We start from the raw sequence: 25,269 nt of genomic DNA, 5'->3' as shown, positions 1-25,269 counted from the left end.
TTAGCATCTAGTCGAGCACCCTCATGGGTGTTTCATTACAGAGGGGTCAGATGGGCTCTCTGTCAAACTGGAGCCGCCCTCTCCAGGTACCTTCGGCACGGAGAGCTGACTCTCAGGCCTGGGCACGGGGAGGAACGTATGGCTTCTCCACTCCCCACCTCCTCGTTGCTCCACCGCAGCGTTAACACCGGTGCCCCATCGGCTTTGGCCAAGTCATTTCGAGAAGCTGGAAAAGCCTAGCCGGGCTTTTCTGAAGGCTAGAGGCACTGGAACTCAGCACGACTCCCTCTCTTTCTCGAACCAAACAAAATATTGTTACAGCAAACATGAAATCTTTCCTATTTTTTGCAAAATGCTCTCCAGGCCTAACAAAGCTAGCAGTCACACTCCCTGAATTAAAAATAAGCATCTGCCCCTTTTCTCTTTACCCCACACTTTTCCAGCTTCTTTGAGCAAAAATAAAGAATGTTACTATTTCATTAATTAATCATATGAGTCTATTGAATTCTTTCTGGAGGGGATGCAAAAATACTAACACCTTAACTTTACCCTTCACTATTGATTAAACACAGAGATACAGCAAATATATAAACTTGACTCTTGTGTTTTCATACTGTGCATGGTAGTTTGAGGCATAAGCTCTGCATACATATGTAGTATGTAGGATCAAAGGCATATGATAAAGGGAACCTAAGTCTCACGTAGCTGGGAAGAGAAAAGGGTCATTTTCGCTGGTCTGATTAACAAAAGAAGAAGCCGCTGCAGCAGCAGCAACTGTCCTCGATGAAATCCGCCTTGAACCGTCTCTTTAGCTTGTGGTGTCACAGACTGCTGTGACAGTAGGAAGGAAGTCAGGGGCCCGCTTCCCAAGGAAGTGCACACATCTGTGGACTCGTGTGTGAGTTTACTCGTAACCTCCGGGAGTCTGGACCTGCCCAATTTCTCCCATAAAGTGTGATCCCTAATCTAAGACCTTGTGAAGCATCGGGGGCACTTACAAGACACGAGGGAGAGAGAGTAGAGCGGGGCCATGCCGAGATGCGGCGGCCACAGGTGAGAAGGTCTCTGAGTCGAGGTTCCCAGCCCAGAATCGCTCTTACCTTTTGCGATTCTGCTTCTTTAACTCCAGATGTGGGCTCTGGCAAGTCCAGTGTGGGTCAGTTGTCCTGGGGATACTGTACGCACACTTTGAAGAGTATCACTAAGGAGAATTTCTTTGTTCTTTCCCTAGCTCCTCGCAGCCAGTGACCTTGCAGCCAGCGACCTCAAAGGATTTCAGCCACAGGTAGGTCCCACTGACCTGTTTTTGCAGTTTGGGAGGGTGAAGTGTTCCATAGCCTGGTCACGAACAAACGAAGGTGGCACCTGGGCAGAAACCCTCAGCGTGGATTTCCGGCTTCTCTGACTCCAGATGCCAACCTCGAAGAGACCTGGTGTCTTGCCCTCTCCGTCCGGCTCCTCTCGCATCATATCGTGATCAAAGCCACCTTTTTCTTCTCTCTCTCTGTCTCTCAATGTTTGATAGTGGGGAAAATGTAGACCAAGATGCTTAGAATGTATGGTGGTAGGTGACTTAGCTTAGATAAGAATTACACCAAGGAGGTAGAGGGTAGGGTGGGTCTGAGGTATTTCCCTGTATTTCTCTTTTGGGGGACAGAATGGGCACATTTGTGGAATCTGTGTGTGCACATGTCTTGCAGTCATTGCTCTGGCAACCCAGTTCATCTCGGACTCTGGCAAAGGCAGATGGTTGAGCTTTGGTTAGTTCTGCTCATCTTGGTCAGGAAATGGTCCATTCTGGCCAGAATGCTGTTTGGAAGTCGCCATGAATAAACCACAAGAGGGCACAGGCAAGGGCTCTCTGGGGACCTCCTTGACTGCAGGGAAGATGGGCAGTCACCCTCCGTGTCCCTAGAAGGGGACTTTGTCTACATAATACAAACAGATACGCACCACCACATTCCCACCAGACACACAGAAGTTCTTGTGTTCCTCATGGACCCGGCACAGACAGAGCCTGTGTCTAAAGATAGGTAAACCCTAGAATGACAGCTGTGGCACTCTGTCCCCCTTCCTGTCCCACTTTCAATATGAATCTTTCTCTCACTCCCCAACTTGGTGTTGCTGGCTCACGGCAGAGAACTTCTGGGGATAGAACAGATAGTTTTCTTTTTCTTTTTTTTAAGATTTTATTTATTTTTAGAGAGGAAAGGGAGGGAGACAGAGAGAGAGAGAAACATCAATGTGCGGTTGCTGGGGGCCATGTGCCCTGCCTGGGAATCGAACCTGCGACACTTTGGTTCGCATCCCACGCTCAATCCACTGAGCTACGCCAGCCAGGGCAGATAGTTTTCTAATAGCAAGGATCACATGTATTTGGGCATGTCTTCCTCTTGAAATGTGTTTCATGTCCAAGAGCTCACTGTGCCTACGCTGCACTTCTCCTTTGCGGGGTATATTTTGTGAGCCCCCTTGTACTGCTGTGGAAATTGAGGACCAGAGTCCCGATGAAAAGTGCCCTCAGCTGATGCAGAAAGCGAGGGACACGGTCAGAGAGTGGGAAGTGCAAGGCTCCAAGGAGAGAAACCGAAGAGCAAGCCCCATTGTTGAGTCAAAGATGTAACTCCTGCAGCATTGGAGGTATTTCGATCACAGTTTGCTGATCCTTCTGTCCCGGGTGCAGTGAGGCTTTGGAATAGGTGATCAGTTGGCCTGTGTGACGACTATGGAAAATCAGTAATTAATTAAAGTACTTATTCGCACAGTCACACAAACTTCCAGGGGAGTTCAGGGAATGTAAAACAGAAACAAAGAAAATCGGCGTTAACTCATATCCCACCCACTGCCACACCTACCTCACATGCCCAGCTAAAGATTTATTCTTATCTGACAATTTTAACAATAAAAGGAAAAATGCTTTGTGTGATGTTGTTTTGAGGCCTAAAAAGGGTACATAATAGAGACTGAGTTTATTAAATGAAAGGGGTGTGTGTGTGTGTGTGAATGATCTGGCATTGTTGCTTTCTGAGATGGTCCTAGTTTCTCCATATCTATCAAACCATGTTTCTAGATTGGATTTCAACTGAACTTTTAAGAGAAGCAAAAATAAGACATTTGGGTACATCCACAGCATTTGAAGCCATGACCCTGGAAAGGTGGCGTCCCTGCGGCCCCCATGCCCAAGCCCCCAGTTGCTGGTGCAGATGGCCCACTCCCCTGCTTCTGCCTGACCTTTCCACGTTGCTCCATCTGTGTGTCATCCCCCTGAGGCTGGAAGCAGAAATCCACATTTTTCACTCCTTAGGACGCATGTTCCTGAGGCCAGGAAGCCCTGGGAATGCTGTGGCTAGTGGGCAGTGCCCAGATCAAAGTTAATTCAACAGCAGCACTTCCGAATCAGAAAGGCCTGGATGTGTCTGCCGTCAGCGCCACCCTTTGGGTGCTTTTCCAAAAGGAACAGCACGCTGCCCTCGTGCTTGGGGCCACCCCCGCCTCCCAGCCCCACTGCTCCAAGTTGTTGGTCTCTGCTGTTCTCCTTCCCTTCGCTCTTTGGGTTTCAGATGAAACACAGTCCCAGGCATCCTGGTGTTCACAATAATTCACGGGTTTGTTCCCTTCCAGGAACTGTCAGTGACTTTCAGGGGAGGAATTCGCCGAGGACCCCTCTCGGGGTAACTGTAATCAGGCTTGTCAGCTTTCACGGTCCACCCTGATCACTTGCCGGTAAAAGGTTTTCTTTTCTTTTTTTCCTTGAGGCCTGATCCTGCTGCAGCCTCTTAGGGAAAATTGCCATGATTTCCTCGCTAATCTTTGATGACTCTCTGCCTTGAGAGTGTGGACAAGGGCAACTCTATTGGGCTGGACTGTTCTGTCTCCTTGTCTCCGTCCTCCTTTCTGCTTCCAGACAGAAAGGAGGAGAGTAAAGAAGGGATATCAGCCTTTCTCCCCGTGATTGTTGGTTTGCAGAGATACTGTCGTCGTGTGTGGAAATAAAGACATTGCTCTGCAGGTAGAGTCTGAGAGCTGATGCTAAGATTCTTAGGTTGTAATTCGTTGTGGGAGTTCTTCCCGGCTGGTGAGCTGGGCCTGCGGGCCCCAGGGGATGGTACCGGCTCCTAGAGTCAGGCCTGGGGCTGACAGGTGGCTACTATTTCAGCAAGTTGTAAAGGCACAGGTTAAAAAGCTTCTGCAATTCACAAGAAAACCACCCAGACTCTTCTCTTCACTTTGGGTCCCCCCAAACATCTCTCTCATATTTCAGCATCCTGTTCTGCTTGCCTTTGGAAGGAGTGGGCACACTTGCATCCCTCCTTTCTGGCCTTTGGATGATTGGAAATGACCACCCTCGTCTCCCTTTGCCGGACCGTCCCCCTCTACCCCCAAAAGGAGTAAAAGCAGGCATCTCGTTCCCTTTGATAGAGGCCTAACAATCCTACGCTTTCCTCTCCCCGGTTCCTTTATCGCACTCCCCCCTCAATATGAAAGCTAATTCGGAAAGGGGGAAACTGGTCCAAAGGTACAGATGTCCAGTTATAAATAAGTTTTGGGTGTGTGCACCATGGGGACTGTAGTTAATAATACTGTATATATTTGATAGTTGCAATGAGAATAGATCTTAAAAGTACTCATCATAAAAAATAATTTGTAACTGGGTGTGGTGATAGATATTAATTATAAAAATTTTTAAGAAATTGGGAAAATATGAAAAAAGCCATAAGAAAAAAGCCCTTGTGGATGATCCCTAGGAATATGGGTACTGACGTGTTGGGGTATGGCCTTGCCATCTTTGTGGCACATAGACCTGCACTTGGATGGATCTTTTTAATGTTCGTGTCATATTTTATATGCTTTTTTTGTTACCTTCTTTCTTGTTTGTTTGCATGCTTCCCATGTCACTGGAAAATCTTCTGGCAGCTGGCTATTTTTGTCCGGTTGCTCGGACCATCATTCATCTGCCCCTCCCCTCTTGTTGGACATTCCATTCCTTTTGCAGGCTGAGCTCTTCAGGAGCAATCCAATCCAATGCGAGATCCAGGGCCCGCATCTAGGACACAAATAGCATCCCAGGCTTCCTGGCATTTATTTCTCCTTTGTTTCTTAGGTCCTACAAGGATGTAATGGTGGCTTAAACTTTGCAGTAGCGTGTCCATGTGGGTGTGCCCGCGGGCATTTGTACACATGCTTGCAAGGGTGCCCCGGTGGAGACGTGGTGATGAAATAAACACGTGGGGCCCAAACTCAGATGCAAGTCTCACATGCCTGGCCCCTGTGCTGGGAAAGCTACCTCGCAAAGACCCATCCCCACTGGCTCAAGGACTTGGTCCTCTCCTACTTTCTAAACTCTCCATTGTCTCAGAGAAGACACTTCCTTCTGGAAAAAACGAAGTTGGACTTCAAATGTGCCTCATGATAGGATCTTAGGGGGGCAAGCGTGATAGGTATCCTATAAGGGTAGGCATTCGTAAGGAATTTCTAAAATGTCCATTGCTGTTATGGCCAAGGTAAAGGGCGGTAGAGAATACATCAGGACACCCAAGGAAACGTTTCTCAGTGTGGAGAAAACAGGGCTCTCGGTCGCTGAGTTACTGTTCCGTTCAAAGCCTTCCAGGAAGACCTTTCTGTGGTGCTCCCTGCTGTGCACGCTCTGCCCCAGAATCTGACAGTCCTGCCATGTTCTGCCACTGGTGTCAGCTCTGTGACCCTAAGCACACGGTGGAATGTCTTTAATCTTCATTTTTCTTATGAAGCAAGGTTAAATTGTGCAGCGTGTCTCACAGGTTGTGTGAGGATCAAATAAGACAGTGTGTGTGAAAACAACCCAGCACAATGCCTGCCACACGCAGTGAATTTAATTCTTTCTTCTGCCAGAGATGTTCGGGTTAAATTATTTAAGGAGAAATTGTATCCATATAGAGCAAGCAGGAAAGTCTTCCAGGTGAAGGTGTCATTATGCCAAGACAAGTGAGAAGGAGGCGAGGTAATGAACCTATCCCAGGGCAGGGGAAGCCTGGATGGAGGCCAGAGTAAGGGTGCCCACGCTTGGATGTATTCTGGAGACTTGCAGGGGTTTCCATCATCTGGTTTAGACGTGGTGTGGTGGGATTGCAGTTGCAAATTAGGTAGGTTCCAAATTGCAGAAGGTTTTAAAACTCTGGAAAAGGAGTCAAATTCTTTTTTTAAATTAACTATGACTGAAGTTTTCAAACTTATACAAAAGTAGGTGTAATAGAATAATAAGCCTCCAGTATATTATCCAACTTCTGTTGTTTATTATCCAACTCCAGTGGTACAGTTTGTTGCTAAAAAGAAAAGCCGTGATGTGTACCACTTGCCCATTTCTGTGGTGTAAATGCCTCCGCCTTGACCAAGTTTGAGCTACCAGTGGTTTAACGAACTGTTTGCAAAGCCTTGACAGTCAGCTTCCTGGGGCTGTTATGACTGGCCCCGAACACTCACCACTAGGCCAGCCTCGGTCATCATTACCATTTGCCAATCTTGCTTCATGAATACTCCCGGCTCTTTCACTTTAGATTTTAATTGTGAGGGGGTGTATTTTAAAAATCCCACTCATTATGCCATTTCACTCATAAAGACTTCAGTAAGCTTCGCTAGTGTATAAGGTCTTTTTAAAAAACATAATCGCAGTGCCATTATCATACCTACCAAATTAGCAATCATTCCTTAATATGTTCTGGTACCCAGTCCATGTTCAGATTCCTCTGATTATCTTAACATGTCATTCTGCAAGTCGAGTCGTTCGATGAGGACCGAGTTTAGAATGTGGCATCCATCTGAAGACGGTGGGAGCACTGAAGGTGGGAAAGAGCCACAACTGTGTTGCAAGAAAATTGCACCGTTGGTAGTTGGGGTGAGGAAATGAAGAGGGGACCCCACAGTGAACCTGGGCCACGGGTCCATGTGAGGAGTAGGATGGAATGATGCGGGACTGGAGTTAATGGGGATGTTGCTGAGGTGACACATGCCAGGGGCAGAAGCACTGGCCCCAGCTGCTGCTTGGCTGACGGGGGACCAGACAGAAGTGCAGGCCGAGAAGGTACAGTGTTCCTCCTGGCTGAAGGGTGACAGCGGCACCCTGTGCAGAGGAGGAGGGCTTCATTCTCCCTCCACCAACCTTTGCTTCATTTTTCTGCAGGCCCATAATCAGTTCTGCTCATAGATCATCAGGGGATATAATTACCTGCAAAATATCTTGAGCTCCATGGCCTTAACTCAGAAGGTTTTAAGGCATGAACCCCAAACTTTTGGTGAAGAGAAGCTCGTTTTCGGGACGGTATGGCTGTGGAGTTGCTGCGTAGCCAGAATTCCCAGCTGTGCTCATGCATAACAGAGAATGCAGGTGAGGCCAAGAAGGGAGTGTGGCGGCAGCCCGTGGCTCCATGGTGTGCTGTGATTTTGATCGCTACAGATGGGTGCTGCCACGCTGAGAAGTGGCAGGGCAGGTTGGGGAGTTGGAGGCTTCTGACAGCTCCTCTCTCTTTAGTGAGAAGCTCCTGATTCCCAGGTTGCTTGTTCTCATGGGTTGATCATGTCTTTCCAACAGAATCGCCATGATCTGACTCTCCTCCAAATGGGCACCCGCTGCCTACAAGTTCAGCATCACCAGTCGTAAAGATTGAAATGGAAGCTCTGGGCTTCCCAGAGCCGTCAGCCCCTGCTGAACTCCACAGGGGCTGGTGTTAGTACATGCTCACAGTGCCTTGCATTGAGTACATAAATGCTGAGGATTTACAGAAACTGTGCTATATGCCAGAAAGTATTCTTGGAACTTGACATGCATGATCTCATTTAATTATTACAAGACCTTTGCGAAATCAGTAATGATACTGTATCTTCTTGTTACAAGGAAGCCTAGGGAAGTTATGTTCACAAAGCCCGTAGTGATAGAATTGGGATTTTAACCCAGGCAGTCGGGACCAATATCTTTGTTCTTAACCACTGCAGTTATGCCACCTTGAACTAGAGCTTATCCCTGCAATTATGATAATTCCAACCTCGCCTTGCCACTGATAAAACCAAAACAAGCCACCTCACCTTCGTTTGTGTACATTGCATTGAGTTTTCTCACTCTTTGCCAGGCTCCAGAAGAAAGCATTTGGTACATCTCAGAATTACAGATGGAACTGATGCACAGCATTTTGAATCCTCCCATCTTGTCAAGGAATTTCTATTGTTCTCATTCCTTTCCTTCCTAAACTCCCGGTGGAAGAATTGTGGCGGCAGCTGCCCCTTCTACACTGGAGGACACTGAGTTGAAGCAGGGGGAGACAGGTGTACTTTCTCATCTAAGACACACAACAATGAAAAAACAGATGGGCTTGCTTTGAATTCACCACAGATTGCCCGCTTTGCCATTTGGGGAAGAACCATCCCAAGTCAAGCCAGTGTAGAAGGAAGCGCTGATCCCGATGCTTGCTTACCTGTTCTCTCCCTTTCAAAGCTGGAAGAAAGGAGAGAGCACCCAGGGCAGCGGTTCTCAGCCTTGACTGCAGATGGGCATGTAGGGGTGAGCTTGTAAAAATTACAGGAGTCCAGGCCTAACCCCATTGAATCAGGTTGGGTGGAGCCCCGATAGTGATGCTTTCAGAAGCTCCCTAGGATCTAAATCAGCGTCATCACTTTCTGAAACAAACAAAAAAACAAACAAACAAACAACACTGCAGTGCAGAGAAAGTGTTGGACGAGAGGAGGGACAGGGCCCCACATTCAAACCGTGTCTGCCCTGCGTCAGGAATATGCCACATGCTTCACTTGCCCTTGGCATCGGAACCTCACGCTCACCCGCTTATCAGACTAGTTGCTCCTGCCCTTTCGTGGGGGAGGAAACCATGGTCCAGCTCAGGGAGCATGGCCAGGCGTGGATTCTGTGAAGCCTTCGACTGTGCGACTGTGCTCATCTCCTGCTGTTTCCACTCAGCCATTGAGATTTGCCCACTATTTTGAACTAGCTAGTGATGATGTTGGGTTCCCGGCCTCCTTCTGCTTGACACGTACACATTCTTTCTGGCCTCTAGAAGGTATCAAAAAGAAAAAAAATCCAGCTTTCTGACACTACCCCAATACAGAATGCATCTCACTGGCCTGAGCACCTAATGCCCTTGTCTGCAGGATCAAGGTTGATCCCCATGGAGCTCCCATGCTCAGATTCCTGTTTAGTAAATCCATGCCTTTTCCCAAGGCCTTACTCTGACTTGCCTTCTGTCGGCTGCCTTGTGTCTTTGCTCTCTGATTCAGCACTGCTCAGAGCACGGACTGCAGACCAGTGCCAGCCCGTCAAATGTGGGTTCCTGGCTCACAATTCAGAGGTATATCTGGAAACAGAGAGTGTTTAGAAATGTTTATAGCAACTTGCTGTTTTCATGGTATCCAATCACATGATCATTTTCCTACTGACTTACCTTTATAGTACTTTACCAAAGTAAAGTGGAGAAAGAACATCTGGTCATTCAGAAAAAAAATCATTTGAGAAGGTCTGTTCTAATTATGCAGCTCCCTAGTTTATTAAAAGGGTAGGATCTGGACTCTGTTTTTCTTTGCCTTCTTCTGTGAGCTCATGTGAATACATTTGTGTTATGAATAATGTTCCCCCTGCCAAAAAAAAATGGCTCCACCTGTAAAGATGTCTTTCTGGCTACTTGTAGGAAACCTACACAAAACATGGACCTTTTCTTATCATTCCTAAGGCAACCCACTTAATTATTTTTCTTTCTGAACATGGACATCTGTGACAATAAAAGATCTGTTTTAACAAAAAAATTGGCTACAAGCCCACACATACCCAGCACTAAAACCCAAACTGACCCCACTGACTCTTCCTCCGTGAAATCCACGGCTTCCGACTACAGGTGTATGTTCTTTGCTCTGCCGGCTTCCACAGTGGTTCGAGGTGGTTTTAGAGGATTTGGGGGGTGGGGGGCAGGGACAGCACTGGTCTTGGCTCCTGGAGAGAGAAGTTCTCCAGGTGTTCCCGGAGCGTCTGGCCTTTCAGTGGAATATTCTGAAGTTTAAGTTCTCTTGGGATACTAAATCTCTTCAAAATTTAGTGAATATTTTGTTACTCCCAAGATGTTCTGACCACCTGAGGGCTGTGTGCAGGTGGAACCAACTTAAAACAAACTCATGTGTAGATGTTCATGACAGAGAAACCGTTAGGTGGCAGGTGGGTGCTGGGGCGGGGTTAATCATATGCAGAAAGAAAGGTTTTTCCACGTCATCAAAGGAATCAACAGAAGTTATCTCCACTAGTGTATTCAAAACTGAGTTAGCCTTTTAAAATCTGATTTAAGCTCAACTTTCGGAATAGAAGTGAAGCCAACTACTGGAGATTCACTTAGAATATTGTCCTCTTCTCTTTCAACTGTAGTTTTTTCATCTAAAACAAACAAGCAAACACAAAAAAGACAAAAAACTCAGCAACAAGGGTGCAGAGTTCAACAATTTCTGTGATTCTCCCGGGTCTCAAAATGTTTAATTACTCTGTGACTTCGTCCATTGTCTCCATGTTTCTACGTTTCTATTCTTGTTTTTCCCTACAGTCTTCCTGGTAAAGAAGTCTCAAGCTGAGCTTATTAAAAATCATCGTGTAATCTTGCTCATTTAATTGTAATTCTGCCATTGGTGTTTCATGATAAATCTCAGGTATCTGTGTTTATTAGCAGGTTGAGTTACAGAGTCGGATTCCTTGTGTCTACATCGTAATACGATGCATAACTTTGTGCTATACATGTTTATGTCCACGAATGACTCACATACAGAAGATGCAAACTCACAGACCACCGTTAGGACTTGAAAGAAAGTGTCTTCTTCATCATTGCTTTAGCAAGGTAGTTTCAAACCTGCCTCCTGAGAAATAAGGCCCACCTCTCCAACAAATAAGCAAGTTCGCTTTTTCGGTTCTTTCCAACCCTACTGCCCAGCTCACGTTTCAGCCCTCCTGTCCCCGCACCCATCTACCCAACCCCTGTCCAAGCATCTTGTAGCAAACAAAAGGGATCGATTGAGAGGTGTCAAGAGACCCTCAGAGAGAGGGGCCCCTCACAGTGGAACAGCTTGCAGCTCTCAACGGCGCCTTCCAGCCATCTGCTTGCTTGTGCTGGGAGGCCTGTTAGCACGTCTGCAAACAGTCTCCGCCACGGTTTTCCGGTGTTTCCCTGATAATGACCCTTCCCTTCCTCCCTTCCCAGCTCTGCACGTGATCTTCCTTCCCTGTCTCCCGCTTTCCTCAGCACGTGTGTCAGAGCCTCTGCTGGAACCGTGGTTCCAGCAGGTGTCCCAAGCCAATGACACGTGAGACGGGAAAGCTTTGTGATGTCATTGTAATCTTCATCACTATATATAGTTAAAATTGATGCTCATTTAGTAGCTTAACACAGATTCCTCCCACCCTGCTGCGTCCAACACCTGGCACCATTGCTCTATCATTTAGGAGTTAAGAGCAGTGATTCTGGGCTCAAACTGACAGGTCTGTATCATAGGTCTGCCCTGAACCATGAGATGTTCATAAGTTATTGACCTTGTTGCTCATTGGTGACAGGATACATACCTGATGGGGTTTGAGGAGGATGCAATATAGAGCCAAAGAACAGTGTCTGGCATCTGGTAAGCACTTCATAAATACACAGTATAATTCTTATTATTCTTAAAAGTTACATAATTGAAAACCAACCTGGACCACGGAAATCAGGGTTAGGGCAGAAATCACAGCTCCCTGAGACAGTCTGACTAGAATTTGAGATTGTCAAAGAACGAAAGAATAAACATCTGACAAACAGGAATCTAGATCCTGCCCTATCTTTCCACCAGTTTCTTTTTGACACTGGCCAATCTGAGTGAGCAGTGGCAGACAGGCCAGCACTGCAAGAATGACCCCCGAAGAGGCTGCAGCAGGACAGAGATGGACCAGAGTGACTAAGAGATGGATAGGGACTGTTTGACGGGGAGATAAGAACACCCACAACTGCCTTCATGGATCGCTTGCTTCCCTCACCATCTATGGCCCTTTCTGAATTCACATTTTGTCTCTTTCCCGTGGAGGAGGACTAGCTCGAAAGTATTAAAAAGGATTTTAAACACATGTACCAAGAGCTTTTCATCCATCAGAGCATTGCCTCATCTGAACAACTGCCTTGTGTCCATCGATCTCAGCATAGTGCTGGACGTCCACCTGGGCTGCACCTGGAGAAGAATCATAGGCCCAGTGATTTACTGCCCAGAAAATCAGTGAGGAACACTACCAAAGGGCATCTCCATGGGTGCTGTTCAGGAGACCGTGGGAGGGCGTGGGGACTTCGGGGGCTTGTATATGACTTTCACAGCCGTAAATTCCGTTGTCTCTGTATGAAAAAAATGAGACAAGAGGTGATTCGGTAGTATGTGGGTTCTGGGTTGTGTGGACCACGAGACTGAGATGGTACCTGCGGACAGAGGTCGTCCTGGCCGCAGGACGGCTGTCTCCAGTAAGCGGTCCATCCCCACACATGGACAGGGCGAGTTATGGGCATGAGAAGTCTGTGCCCCAAAGCCAGACTTGATTCTACCATGGGGAAACAACAGCTGGCAAAAACTTGGGCTTCTTGTCCTTCTTCTGGGCTGGAACAGAAATGCCAAAATGAGGGATGGGGGTGGGGGGATGAGCATCGTTTAAAAAAAAATCGATGTGCTTCCAGCAAAAAAAATAACTATTTGTAGAGTCCTTTCTAGGGATGTCTGTGTACCGGGGTGAAAATGGATGTCCCAAACAAAAATGCACATATGCAAACTCTATTTCCCTTGTGCTTTCTGATCTCGTGGTTATAGTGAAGATGTCTTTATTGCTTGTCCCATTTTTTGGAGCTTAACAAGTTTGTGAGCCTTTTTCAGGGCAACCAAATCTTTGTAGGTTTCTGTGGCTCTCACCGTTATTTTATGGTTTGTACAGTTCGAGTATTCAAGTACCTCTGGAATTGGGACTAGAAATACACAGCTTTGAATTAGATCAGAGTTTGGTTCACCTGCCTCCAACCTACTGTGTTATTGGCATCCCGAGAAAGGCGACTGAGGCACGGATCCTAAGAGAAGTGGGGGGATGTTGAAAAAAGAAAGGCCTGTGAAATCTCAGCCTGCAGGCGTCTGGAGAGACAGCGTGTTTTATTCTTGATAAACTCCAGCAGAAAAGAGCAATCAGCTACATGGGAGCTGGACAAATTAAATGGCTGAGTATTATTTCAAAGGAGAGCTTGGGCAGCATCAGAAATCCCCCATCAGCTGTAATAACACCAATTACTTTGCCAATTGTAGATTCCATCGTGATGTGTTTAGTGCAATCAGGCCTCGGACTCTTGCAGGGGCCTGATGGGTTTTGTTTACTCTGAATGTGCATTTGTAGAGAATCTTTTGCACCCAAAGGCTGAGAGCTCTGAGCATCCTCCTCTCCGTCCAGATTCACACACAGCTGAGGGAGATTATCTTTGATATGGAAGCAGGAGAAGGCTTGGCAGGCTGGACCCAGCGTCCCTCTCACTGGACAATGCCCAGGATTTAAATACAAAGAGCACAGCTGGGTGTGGTAGTTCTTAGTGATGTAGCGCTTTCCAGCAAACCCCTCTGTAGGTTCCCCAACTAGTAAATAAATATATATATTTCTGATTATGAGCAGGGCTTCTTGGCATGTTGGAGCATCGGACAGATCACCATTAAACAATAACAACAAACACGAAGCTCTGGGAGGAGAGAACGCGCCAAGAGTTCATTAAGCCTTAAATACTGACAAATGGGGTGGGGGCGCAGGGCCTTCCATTGTCTCCCTTTGTGAGCCAGTTGGTCAGATGGCGAACGTACGTATCATTTCGAATATGGGAACAGATCATAAGAGAGGAAGATATCCCTCCTCCCCCCACCATTGTAGCAGGGAAAGGAAAATTTGGAGAGTGTACAGGAACATTCGTTTTCTGTTTACATTTGGCTCCGTGGAAATTAATGGGTGTGTGGCTCCGGCTACGTGGAGGAGTTAGCTGTGATTCTCTATTAACACTCTCAATTGAGGAAGGCGCTAATCACGGGCGTTTACTGAGCACTCGGCCCGACTGACAGCTGGAGTGGAAGCTGTATCTGTGGCTGCTGGGCACCCAGACGAAGAGTTAAAGGCTGATTTGATTCCACTTGTGCTCAGCTGTCATCTGAGGCCAGAGCCTGGAGGACAATGGGAAGCTATTCTCTTCCCTCTGCTTTGTGACAAGCAACCTTTGTGTCATGTATTTTTTTAACCTGCCTCCTCGTCCTTGGGGGAGCCCGGGATAAAGCCCCTTTGCCTGGGGAAGAAAGGATGCTTCTGAATTCAAAGGCAGCTGCCAGTGCTTCCAAGTGAGCGCTCACTGGCTCACAGCCCTCCCTCCCAACTGCTGCCGACTCCCTGTCCGCTGGAGTCCGGGCAGGTCCTGATTTAGACAGAGAGTGAGACACGAGATCAGGTGGGGACGGGGCATAGGTCCGTAGTGTATCAGGTTGGTGTGGCAGGGCTCATGCTGTGGGCTTCAGCAGCCTTGCACCTAATCCATTTCAGGAGTGTGCGTGTGTGTGTGTGTGTGTGTGTGCGCCAGCGTGCGCACGCGTGCGTGTGTGTGGTGTGTACATGGGTACGTATGTACACGTGTTTGTTTCCCCTAAAAGACACACTCCAACCAGTGCATTTGGTTTGACACCAGCCATTCTGCAGGCGGCAGCTGATCAGATAACGTTTCTGGCTCTCAGATAAGAGGCAGAGCTTGTCTCCTGCAATCCCCCCGGGGACAGCAAGGGCCCTCCGAAATCACCAGATAACGGAGGAAGCACTAAATGGAGGTGAGGGCGTCAAGGCATACCATGTGTGCTGGGCGTCAGGTGCTCCACCGCCAGTGGCAAAGGGAGCTGCCACATCTGGCCTCCTCATCAGCGTGACTTGGACAGTATTCAGGGATCTCTTGACTCTGGGGAGATTCATGTGTTCACACGTGACCTCAGAGGGCAGCTCTGGCTTGGAGACACAGCCCCACCATGAGCACCGGCGGTGCTCCAAGTTGCATTCATCAAAAGCAGCCCCAGTGAGCTGGGGTTGCGTGTGTGCCCCCTCGAGACAGGGTTTCAGAATCACTGACGGAGCTCAGCCATGAAAATGAACTTGCCTCTTGCTGCAAGCACTCTCCCCCACCTTCCTCGGTAACATCTTTTTAAGAATAGATGGGCAGTAAACCATCCAACGTTTTAAGAGACATGGCCCTTGTGCCAAACTTAATGATTTCACTCTCCTGAAATATCTGTGAGTCTAGATTAGCTAATTAGGGTTTCTATGAATTAAATGCATCTCCACCAGATACCAGACCATCTACCAAAAGTTATGGCCATGGACTTTTTAAGTAGGCATTTCATTCCTTGCCTTGTAGAATGAAGAGGATCATTCTCTTAAACCCATTGACAGCATACAAAGCAATAAAAGCAGCTTATATTTATGTAGCAGTTTTGTATGCCTTCTTATACTTAGTGAGCACCTGAAACATGTGAAACAGGTGAGGAGAATTAACTGCATTTTACAGAAGAAAAAGTAGAGACTGAGGCAAATTGATTTGCCCCGTGTCCCCAGTAGTTTAGTGGTAAAGTGACAACAGAGAGTCCCTAAGACCTTCAGACTCTAAAGCCCCTCCCCCCTTTGTTCTTTGCTCTCTAGTTCACAGCTCGGAAGACAGCAGGGTGGCTGGTATTGTGTACTGGTGGCATCTCTGTATGTTTTTGCTTTACCTATAGAAGAGATTTAGAATTTCTCCTAAATTAATTGTTCCCTAAAGGAAAACTAGAACCAATGGGAGTTGGTCGAAGAAGCCGACTTCCAGTTTATTTGGGAAGTATTTCCCAGCAACAGAAATCTACTCCCACGAGCCTTGTTAGCACCCAGTCTCCGGGTGCTTTTGAGTGGCATCTGAAGGGAAGGAGCATAGCAGAGGGATCTCTGCAGGTGCAGGTACAAGACCTGAAAATGAGTCTCAGTTTCAGTACTTGTTAGTTCTGTGACCTCACTGAAGGTAGATAACCTCTCTGAGCCTTGGTTTTCCCATGCATGCAGTGGAAGGAGCAATACTCACCTCACCTGGTGTAAGAATGATTAAGGATGGATGTGAGGGACCTCGTGCTTTGCCTAGAACCACATACTTTCTCAGTAAATGTGTAAGACCTCTCCAGCTTGGCATTTCTCCAAGTCACTGCTTCCCGTGTGTCTCCTCTCTCCCTGCTCCACCTTGTAAGCAAACAACCTCGGCCCAGCAAGTCCTTCCAATGGCAGCATTGGGTCCCCATAAAGAACCTTTCAAAACTCACTGTACATTCAGAAATCAGAAAAAGTAGGCAAGGGTGAGGGATTTGGGGGCAGAAGGAGACTTCTCTTGGGGTGATGGGCGCACAGTGCAGTGTGCAGATGGTTTGTTTTTGAGCTACGCGCTTGCAACCTGTATGGTTTTATGAACCAATGTCATCCCAGTAAGTTCAATAGAAAGAAAAGAAAAAGGTCATTGGGAAATGGAACCAGAACCTTCTCAGCAACTCTGAGTAATTCACAAGTATGCCATTAGGGAAATAGTTTTTCTGTTTGCCAAAAGATGATACATCCTCGTGTTCGTATAAAACTCCTTCCAGCCCATTACACTAGACCCTGCTGGCATCTCGAAGAGGTCTTTCCAAAAATAAATGACCTGGGTAATCTGAGTCTCTCAGTATGTCATGAGTGCAGTGCCTACCTAGGTGTGTGTCTGTTTCCTCATGGCCTCAGATGTCTGTTTAGCACAAGTGGAATCAGATCAGCCTTTGGCTTTCCTTCGGAACCTTCAGCAGCCACAGACGCAGCTGCCAGGCACGCCGTGTCTCAGTTTCTTTAGGTACCAAATGGAGGGGTGTGCTTGAGTGATGTCTAGGAAGCCTTCCAGCTCTGGTATTTATCCTTTTCCATTCCATTTCATTTCATCCCATTCCTGTAGAGATCAGACTTCTAGGGGCTGTAAAGAATATAAATGAAGGTTTTTAGGAATAGACATAACTCTTCCATAGCTCACTGCTTGGGGCATCAACTACTTAAATATTTATTTACTCTTGTCTAAGAAGTTCCTCAACCCACTTGTATCAAAGCCCTCCACTTGCATTTTTTTGGATGCTTTCATATTTTTCCTAGTTGGATGGTGTACTTCTATATTCCTGTATCAAAGTGGGTTTAATTTAAAATAAAACGAGGGTGGTTAGAATTTGTGGCGCTCTGGTCTACACAGATGCCTTCCACAGGAAGAGCCCTATCACCTTTCAGGTGTGCCCAGTTCCTCCTAACCTTTGGCACCCAGGAGAAATATGGAGAAAACCTCATCTCAGGGAGTTTCATGAGCTTTGCAATCACTTCTTTTGAAAGATTACCAGACTGAACCTTTTACTATCGTCTCTGTTATTAATTAAAAGGAACCTAACCACTCTCTTTGATGTCACGCACAAATGACAGTTTTCTTAAGCCCCAAAGAGCTTCTCATTGAGCTCCTCCAGAGCGACCTTGTAATTCCTGGTGAAGGATCTGCTCACACTGAACTGAGCAGAAACCCAGGCTTGCAGCACGCTCTCAGGAGTGCTTTCCAAAGGAATGAACGCACTGGCGAATGAGTGAGCAGCGTTACCACGTGCTGTTTGGGAAGAATGTGGAGTTTGGGGAAGAGAGAGAATTGAGTGTGAATTTTGCTCTTTATTTTAGTGGGTGCACGATCTTGAGAAAATCACTTAACTTCGGTGTTCTCCTTTGTCAAGGGGGGACATGAACTCCCTTTGAGTGTTACTGGAAGGGTTAGAAACGATCGGTGTAAAGTGCCTGATACAAGGTAGGTGCCCATTAAAAGGAGGCTTTTTAAGTCTCCTACCTCACGCAGTGCCTGGCGCCCAGTGGGCCTTTAGGAAGTGTTTGATGACTGAAGAGAGCCCAGCACCATTCATCTGAGGCCACGAGTCATTCACACACAGAAATTACACCTCCTTCATCTAACGGGCTGCCGCTCAGCTGGGGAAGTCCCCAGTCTCCTGGTTGGCACATCAGTCCAGCCAACCAGGTGTGTACAGCTCTCTTTGGCTACTCTGAGCATGAAAAAGATTACCTGGGAATTCTTTTCTTGACTAGACACACCTACCTTTAGGGCAAAAAAAGCTGCACTGAAAATGACAGAACAGAGGCCTTTCCCCTGTTCTCCGCTGGGTGCAGGTGGGGGAAAAGCAGGGAGGAATGTGCAAAGGCCGAGGCCGAGGGCTGTGGTGGGTCTTCAGGATGAGAAGCCAGGAGCAAGCACTGGCCAGGATCAGTTATGTCAGGGTGAGCATCCGGAGTGGGTGGAATTTTCTGTCCACTGAGAACAGGAGAAGGCACAGGCGAGAAACAGAACTCTTTGCAGGATGCTCAGGGCTTATCCAAGCAGGGGCAGAATAGAAGGATGTCAAAGGCATAAATAGAGGTGGTCAAACCAAGATCACATAGAGGAGTGGCAGGTGGACATCCAATCATGAGTACCGGGAACCCAGGCTCCAGGACATGAGGGCTGGGTAGGAGGAAGATAAAGGTACTGAGGTACAAGGCAGTAAAGCTGAACTAGGGAAGATCTGGACCAAAAAGTGAGAAATAACATTTTCTGGGCCCAGATAAGAAATGCATACATTAGAGGAGTATTCAGTCTTCAACCCTGATGGAAGGCAACCCAACCACCCCTTTCCCCTTGGACTAGTCCAGGGTTCTGTTCCCACTCTGCCAGGAAAGGAGATGGATTTCTGTACCAAGCTGCCATTGAATCGAGTAGTACAGGTCCAGCCTGCACCCATGCACTTCAGTTGGTGAGAAGTAGAGTGAATACAGCTCAAACCCAGGGTTTCACACCCCGTGAGCCAGTTAGCTCTGCCAGTGTGAAGGTGCATTCTTAACAGCTCATCAGATGTCACATATGGGCCACTTTGTCCCAGTCAGTGCTTGGGGGAACCTTTTTACAGAACCTCAAGAAGTAGTGCTTCAAAGTTGCTACCATTCTCTCTATTCTTTCGCTAAAGATCTCTCTTCCCTGAAGTCTTATGAATTGAATTGGTACCAAAAGGAATAGACTTCCCATTGGTTCAAAATAAAAACTTATATAGCAGCAGATAAAGGAGCTTTGTGCTTTTATTAAAACAGTGGCAATCAGCCTGTTCATTTCCTCAGACTTACCTTGTCTACTCAAGGCCTAATGCCCCTCTGTTTTGATGATCCCTTGGGTGAACTTTTATGAGCAGTGACTGTCATTGACATGGCCACTGAAGATTAATGACATCGATGCTACTGACAGCTTACCCAGAGATTTGGAGCATAGAAACTGATGGTAATTGGAGGTTCAAGGGAAAGGTAGAAAGAAAGAGGGTCTAGAAATAGTTGACAGCTGATCCTTCCTGGGGGTCAAGGCAGTTAATCCCTTTAATTCTAAGGCCTCTTCTTGAGGACTAGAGAGGTGGCTTGATCTGTGTCCCAAGTAGGGCCTGCCCATTCTCTCCCAGAGTGGAAGGTGCACTGCCAACACACCTGACCTCTCAGCAGCAGGTGGAAGCTTCTGCCTCATATATATATATATATATATATATATATATATATATATATACACACACACATACACACATATACATATGCATACATATTCATATATATACATATTCATATGCATATGCATATACACATATATTCTGAAAGAAAAATAGCTAACTAATTTCACTTACCTCTAGGCCTTAATTGATTTGAAAGTTGATTATCTTCCCAAACTTTGTTTTTCCCCTATTATTTTAAAAACTACAACCCTCCCACCTTTTTTCCCTTCAGCATTTCAAAAGAGAGATAAATAATTTTGCTGATATTTCCAAGTTTCTCTGATCTTTTCATTAATCTCCAGGGGCAACAGTAGGCCCATGTGGCTTTAAAAAAGTTTCATTTTCTTGCCAAACTAGGAGGAGAAGAATCAAAACAGGAAGTTAACTTTGCACTGAGATGTTAATTCTTCCTCTAAAAGATTAGGACCTATCATTGAAAGCCAAGCCTGTCCTAAAACCAATGAACAGCCAAAAAAAATGAAACAAACAATACTTGATCTAGATGCTCAGGTCATTGTCTGCTGTAGAGACCTACCTCAGAGCATCACTAAGGGGGTGGGGGCGTGGTTACAGTGTCTCCCAGATGTAAATGCACTAACCAGCCTCTGAAAGAGCTGCCTCTGAGATTCTCATTTGTTACATTCTGCTGTGAGGATCTTAGCAGATTGCGCAAGTAAGCTGTTGAGAGGGCACCAGTAGATATGACGTCTGCCCTTGGCTAACTGTAATTGACATCACATATAGATTCACATAGAAGAGACAGGTGAAAGTCATGGTAAACATGAATGCTGATTAGTTCATTGCCATCTGTATGGAGGAGCCCAATTCCACTGCTTTGACAAATAAGTGACCATTAGAAATTCTTCTGAAGTTCTGATTTCTCTGAAAACATTCTCCCTTTTAATTGCATAGTATAGTTTTCCCAACATTCAGTGATTTGTCATTTTATGTTTTTACTTCAGTAGTAGTAAATCTTTATATGAAAAGTAGGATGAGAAAACCCTTGGTAAAATGCAGAGGGGCTATTAATTCTCTGTTATTAGTTTCTTCTGCATTCTGGGTTTTTCTCCGTCTAAGAGGTTATCCTGTTTTTCTCTACCTGGTACAGAAACTTTAGCAGGTGAGGAAGCCCCTTCCACAGGAATCGTCTTAGAGGTCAAAATGGGGCATTCTGAGATATTTGTGCACATCCTATTAAAATAATATATTGTTACGTTATTATTGGGAGAAATATGCCTATATTTCTCTATTTTTTAATTGTTTTAATGAATGGACTTTATTTCTTATCTAACTTTTTTTTCAGTTTAGAGGATCCTCAAAGTAGCCTAAGCAAACAGCTGGCAGAAGGAAGGTGAAAAGATGACCTACAGGCTATAACTCATCTACCTTCTCTTACATTGGGGATTTGCACGGTCTTCTGATTTCAAGTGTAGGATTCTTAGCAAGTACAAGACGCTAAAATGTTTGTCAAGAGAGAGGCACGTTGCCACAAATGAAATAAAACACATTGTAAACACTCATATATTTGATCATCTGTGATTAATCTACATTTTAATTACACATATTTAGTCAGCAAATTGTATTAAGTGCCTACTGTTTGTCAAGCATTCGAGGAAACTGGCTAGAGAAGTAGACTTACAGTTGAAAGAGTCCTGATTCATTTGTTTTCGTTCCTTAGACTTAGTTCTTGGGTAGAAATGTCCAACGCCCTTGTGTTTCCTTTACAGATGTGGAGACAGTTTTATATAACAAGGAATGCACAGGGACCTAGGAGATCACAGGGTGCTCGGAAGCAGAGCAGAGTGAGTCAGATCTTGGAGACGGAGCAGGATTTTGATGGAGAAGGGAGAGGGAGCTGAGGAGGAGAGGATTTGTAACAAACATGTTTTATCTCCTCTGGATTGGACACTGTGGTAGACTTTTTCTATTATGACATCGTCCCCGGTACCGTGGAGCAGAGATAGGCATTAATACCGAGGCCACGAGAGAAAGACATAAGTAAGCCCACAGAGAGTCTTATTTTTACTACTCCTTGCTGTGTACATCATTATCTTTTTCCTCTTAATCCCCTTCTCTCTACCTGTCTTCCTCCTCCCCATCCAGCTACCTGTGAGCGTAAGACAAGAGTGGAATAGATTGGGCCTCATTATAGCCTAGTCTCGCCTCTAGTGGAGGACAGCGTCTGACGTCATCACGAGTAGGTCTGTTCCTCCGCAGCCGGGCCAAGGGCCCTGTAACTGGGCCGCTCATGCAGGCTGCAGATGCCCTATTTCTGAGAAAAATGACGTGTTTGAGGCCTCAGTGATCCCAATTGCCTGTAAATATTTATCAGATTTCCTGGATGATAGCTTAGGCTTTCATTTTTTTTTTCTTCCCCTGTTTATGTGACTATTTCAGAGTCCTACTTTAGAAAAAGCAAAAGATCTTGGTTCTATATAGTGGAGGCATTTCCCCCTTCTTTAGGTCACACCTCTTTTCACAGAGATTTTTGTCTTGGACGTCTTGAGATGGGAACTGTAAAAGACATTATTTTTTAACATTGCTTTTCATTTTCTCAAAGGAGTTTGCACATGATCGACAGACATATTAATCAAACCCACCTACGAGATGAGAATCCCAGACTCAGAGCTAAGGGGAGGGAGAGCCCTGGGTACTCCAGGATGAGAAGAAACAGCAGGAATTAAGCTCAAATGTCTCATAAAATGAATCCTGAATAATCCTTTTACATTTAAACATTTTGACAGATTTTAGGCATGAGTGAGAGTGAGGAGTTTACACAGAGCCCGAATTATCTTCAAGTTGTTTGTGTGCTATCAAAGGGTGAAAGAAAACAAAACAAAAGTCTGCTGGCTTTTCACTGAAGGCCAGAAGTCACGTGCATGAAGACCTAGCTGTTTTGTCAGTGTGAGTTCCACACCTGCCCAAATTTTGCTCTAATCGGGAACTTGAGGGCTGGTCATGTACAGGAATTAAGGGTGGGAAGCATAATGTCTTCAGAGGACTTACATAAGCTTTCTAGAGGGTGCACACGGGTGCAGACAGCATTGAAATAATGTCACTTTGCATATGTGCATGGTGTTAGGCCTTTTAAGACACGTTTATATGTGTCATGTAGGATGTTAGCTGTAAAAAAGGCTCTGACTTGATCTTGCTACTGATTCAAGAATTCAGTCGGGCTTACCTACTGGGTCATCTCATCTCTGCTCGAGTGTTTCCAGCGATGGAGAGCTTCCTGTTGGGCCAGGCATCTTCTTTGGTGCCTAGATAGCTTCTGTCATTTGGAAATTAGTCTCTGTATTGAGTTCAAATTTACTGCACTGAAATCTCTATCTCCTGATTCTATAGTAGCACCTACAGCATTTTTCTTCCTCATCCACACAATCATTTTGTGAACTATTTGAAAGCGGTTATCAAGGCTCCCCTAAACCTTCCCATCTCCCAGCTAAAGACCTCTTGTTTTCTCAGTCAAGCCGTACATGATACAGTCACCATCCCCTCCTCAGCTCCACTCCCTCTTCCCTAGAACAGACACTCCTGGTGTCTCCGTGGGTCTAAGGAAGGTCCTCAGAATTTGACACAGTATTCTAAATGTGCCCTGGCCAGTGTGGTGTAATTGTGAGCAGTGCCCATTGACATTTTCTACTTCAAATTCTGCCCTCTAGGATTCTGGTGACTATTTGAGAAACCGCTGCTAGCTCAGGAAGAGCCTATGGTCAGATGACGTCATCGGCCCTTTCCTCCGAACAACTGGGAGTCATTTCTCTCCTTTCCACTCCTTCTCGTGTCCTTAAAAACAAACAAAATACCTAAGTGAAAAGTCTGGGTAATTAGAACAGATGCTATTACCTCAATTGAAAAAATATTAGATAACATTTCCTGGCTGCTTACTAAAGGCCTGGCGTTGGCACCATCCTAAGCACCCTTCCCGTATTAACTCACCAAATCCTCATAGAGTAACCCTGGAGGTAGGTTCTAGGAATGTTTCATTTGAAAGATGTAGAAACTCAGTCATGGAGAGGGTCAGTAATTTGTTCAAGTTCACACACCTTCAACTGGGACAGGTGAGAATCAAACAGACTCTGGCCCGGAGCCTTCATCCTGCTTTCTAATTGTGCACAGTCAGTGGTCGACAGGGATGGACCCTCAGCCTCCTGGCTGCTGGACCATCGTGGTTTCCTCACCCTGTGTGGGCTTCCTGCAGGAGCAAAATGTCTCACTTCTGTTCCTCCTATGAGATGCTTTGTTTGTTTCTTTGTTTGTTTGTTTTTTCTAAATTGAGACTTGTGGTCCATTAGAAGATTATGAGTTTAATTGCATGGGTTACTACTAAAAGAAGGAGGGAGGGAAAAATGGAGGGAGAAAGGGGAAAGGAGAGAGGGAGTGAGGTCAAAATGCATCATTCTTAGTATTTTGCTTCGTAAAACTCATGTTATTGTGTGTGAAACACACACATACACACTGGCATGTGTGTACAGAGTTAGGATGAAAAATTTATTTCTTACCATTTCTTAGGGTCAAAGCAGATTGAGAGTTGCTGCCTTATATATTGTATGTTCCCAACGTTGCTCCTTTCTTTAAGCAGAGATTGTAGGGCACCCCAAAGTTTTAGAACCCCCTCTTAATCTGCAGCCAGTGAGAGCATGACCTACAACTAAGCAGAAAGTTTAAGCAAAGAACCTTAGAGAGAAAAGAGGTTATTGAGGGCTAACATGAAAAAAATAAATAAAAAGCTGTTCCAATTACAGCTGAGTTTCCACCAAGCCTCATAGATTCCTAGCTCCTCACCTCGAGCCAGTCACTTCCTCTCCCCTCAAGCTCTTTGCCAGGACCAGCTAGAGAAGTCAGGAAATGCTACCCTCTTTTTCTTTGTGAAACTTGGCAAAATGACTTCAATTTAACCATCCATGCAGGAAGCAATTGTAAATATAAATCTGTTGTACTGATTCCTCCCAAAGGAGACTTACAGTTTGCCTCCCTAGTGAACAGGGAGTATCTCGACTTGTGCTCCTGGGGATCTTGCTTGGATCCTGTTTTTCTTTTCACCCCTCAGTGGAGCAAGGCCCTTGCTTAGGGTAGCAACATGGAGCTTGGTGGGTTGATGTGAAGTTTCATTTGCATGCTGAAAAGGCCCCCTTGGTCTCAGTTAAAATCATTACATAAGGAGGGAAAAAAACTATTATGTGGATTAATTACACATACAGAATTTCTGCCCATCATGTCCCTGTGATGTGTAGATTGTAGGCTGAGAAATAGAGTTTTCCATGGTTACTTCCAGAATCATCTTAGGCTTTTGGCAAAAGGCATTCTCCCATTTTATTCAAAGAGATTATGTCTAAGAATGAGGCAAGTACAGAATAAAAATCTCCAGGAATCAACAAAGGACCATCAAGAGAATCTAAATAGATTTTAGCTGTTGAGAACCGAAGACCACTCAGGCCCAGCTCACTGTTGTAAACATAGCTGAAAACTATGATTTCACATCGAATGCTTTGGGTAAAAGTCTTTAATGAAGTTACTGAGAATTTTGAAAAATGAAGACCAGCAGAAAGTACCATGAATTTTGAGTGTGTCCTCCTTCTCTGAGTGTGGTCCTCAGATGTCTTGCATAATTCGGCATGCAGATGGTGTTCAGTCTTCTCTGCC

General features: G+C 45.7%; 1 protein-coding gene across 5 annotated transcripts in view; it reads left to right on the top strand.

Annotated features, from left to right (window-relative positions):
• Nucleotides 1–25,269, top strand: part of SETBP1 (SET binding protein 1) — a 350,054-nt gene that overhangs the window by 181,388 nt on the left and 143,397 nt on the right. For all 5 annotated transcript variants that reach the window (XM_036009099.1, XM_028525004.2, XM_036009101.1 and 2 more), the window contains exon 3: nucleotides 1,232–1,285. In XM_036009099.1, the coding sequence (XP_035864992.1) occupies nucleotides 1,232–1,285 (54 nt within the window). The remainder of the gene's footprint in view (nucleotides 1–1,231; nucleotides 1,286–25,269) is intronic.

This window comes from Phyllostomus discolor, chromosome 9, assembly GCF_004126475.2.
Source record: "Phyllostomus discolor isolate MPI-MPIP mPhyDis1 chromosome 9, mPhyDis1.pri.v3, whole genome shotgun sequence".
Classification (NCBI taxonomy): Eukaryota; Metazoa; Chordata; class Mammalia; order Chiroptera; family Phyllostomidae; genus Phyllostomus; species Phyllostomus discolor.
The sequence above is the reverse complement of the archived record's forward strand: the minus strand, read 5'-3'. Positions and strand labels throughout refer to the sequence as shown.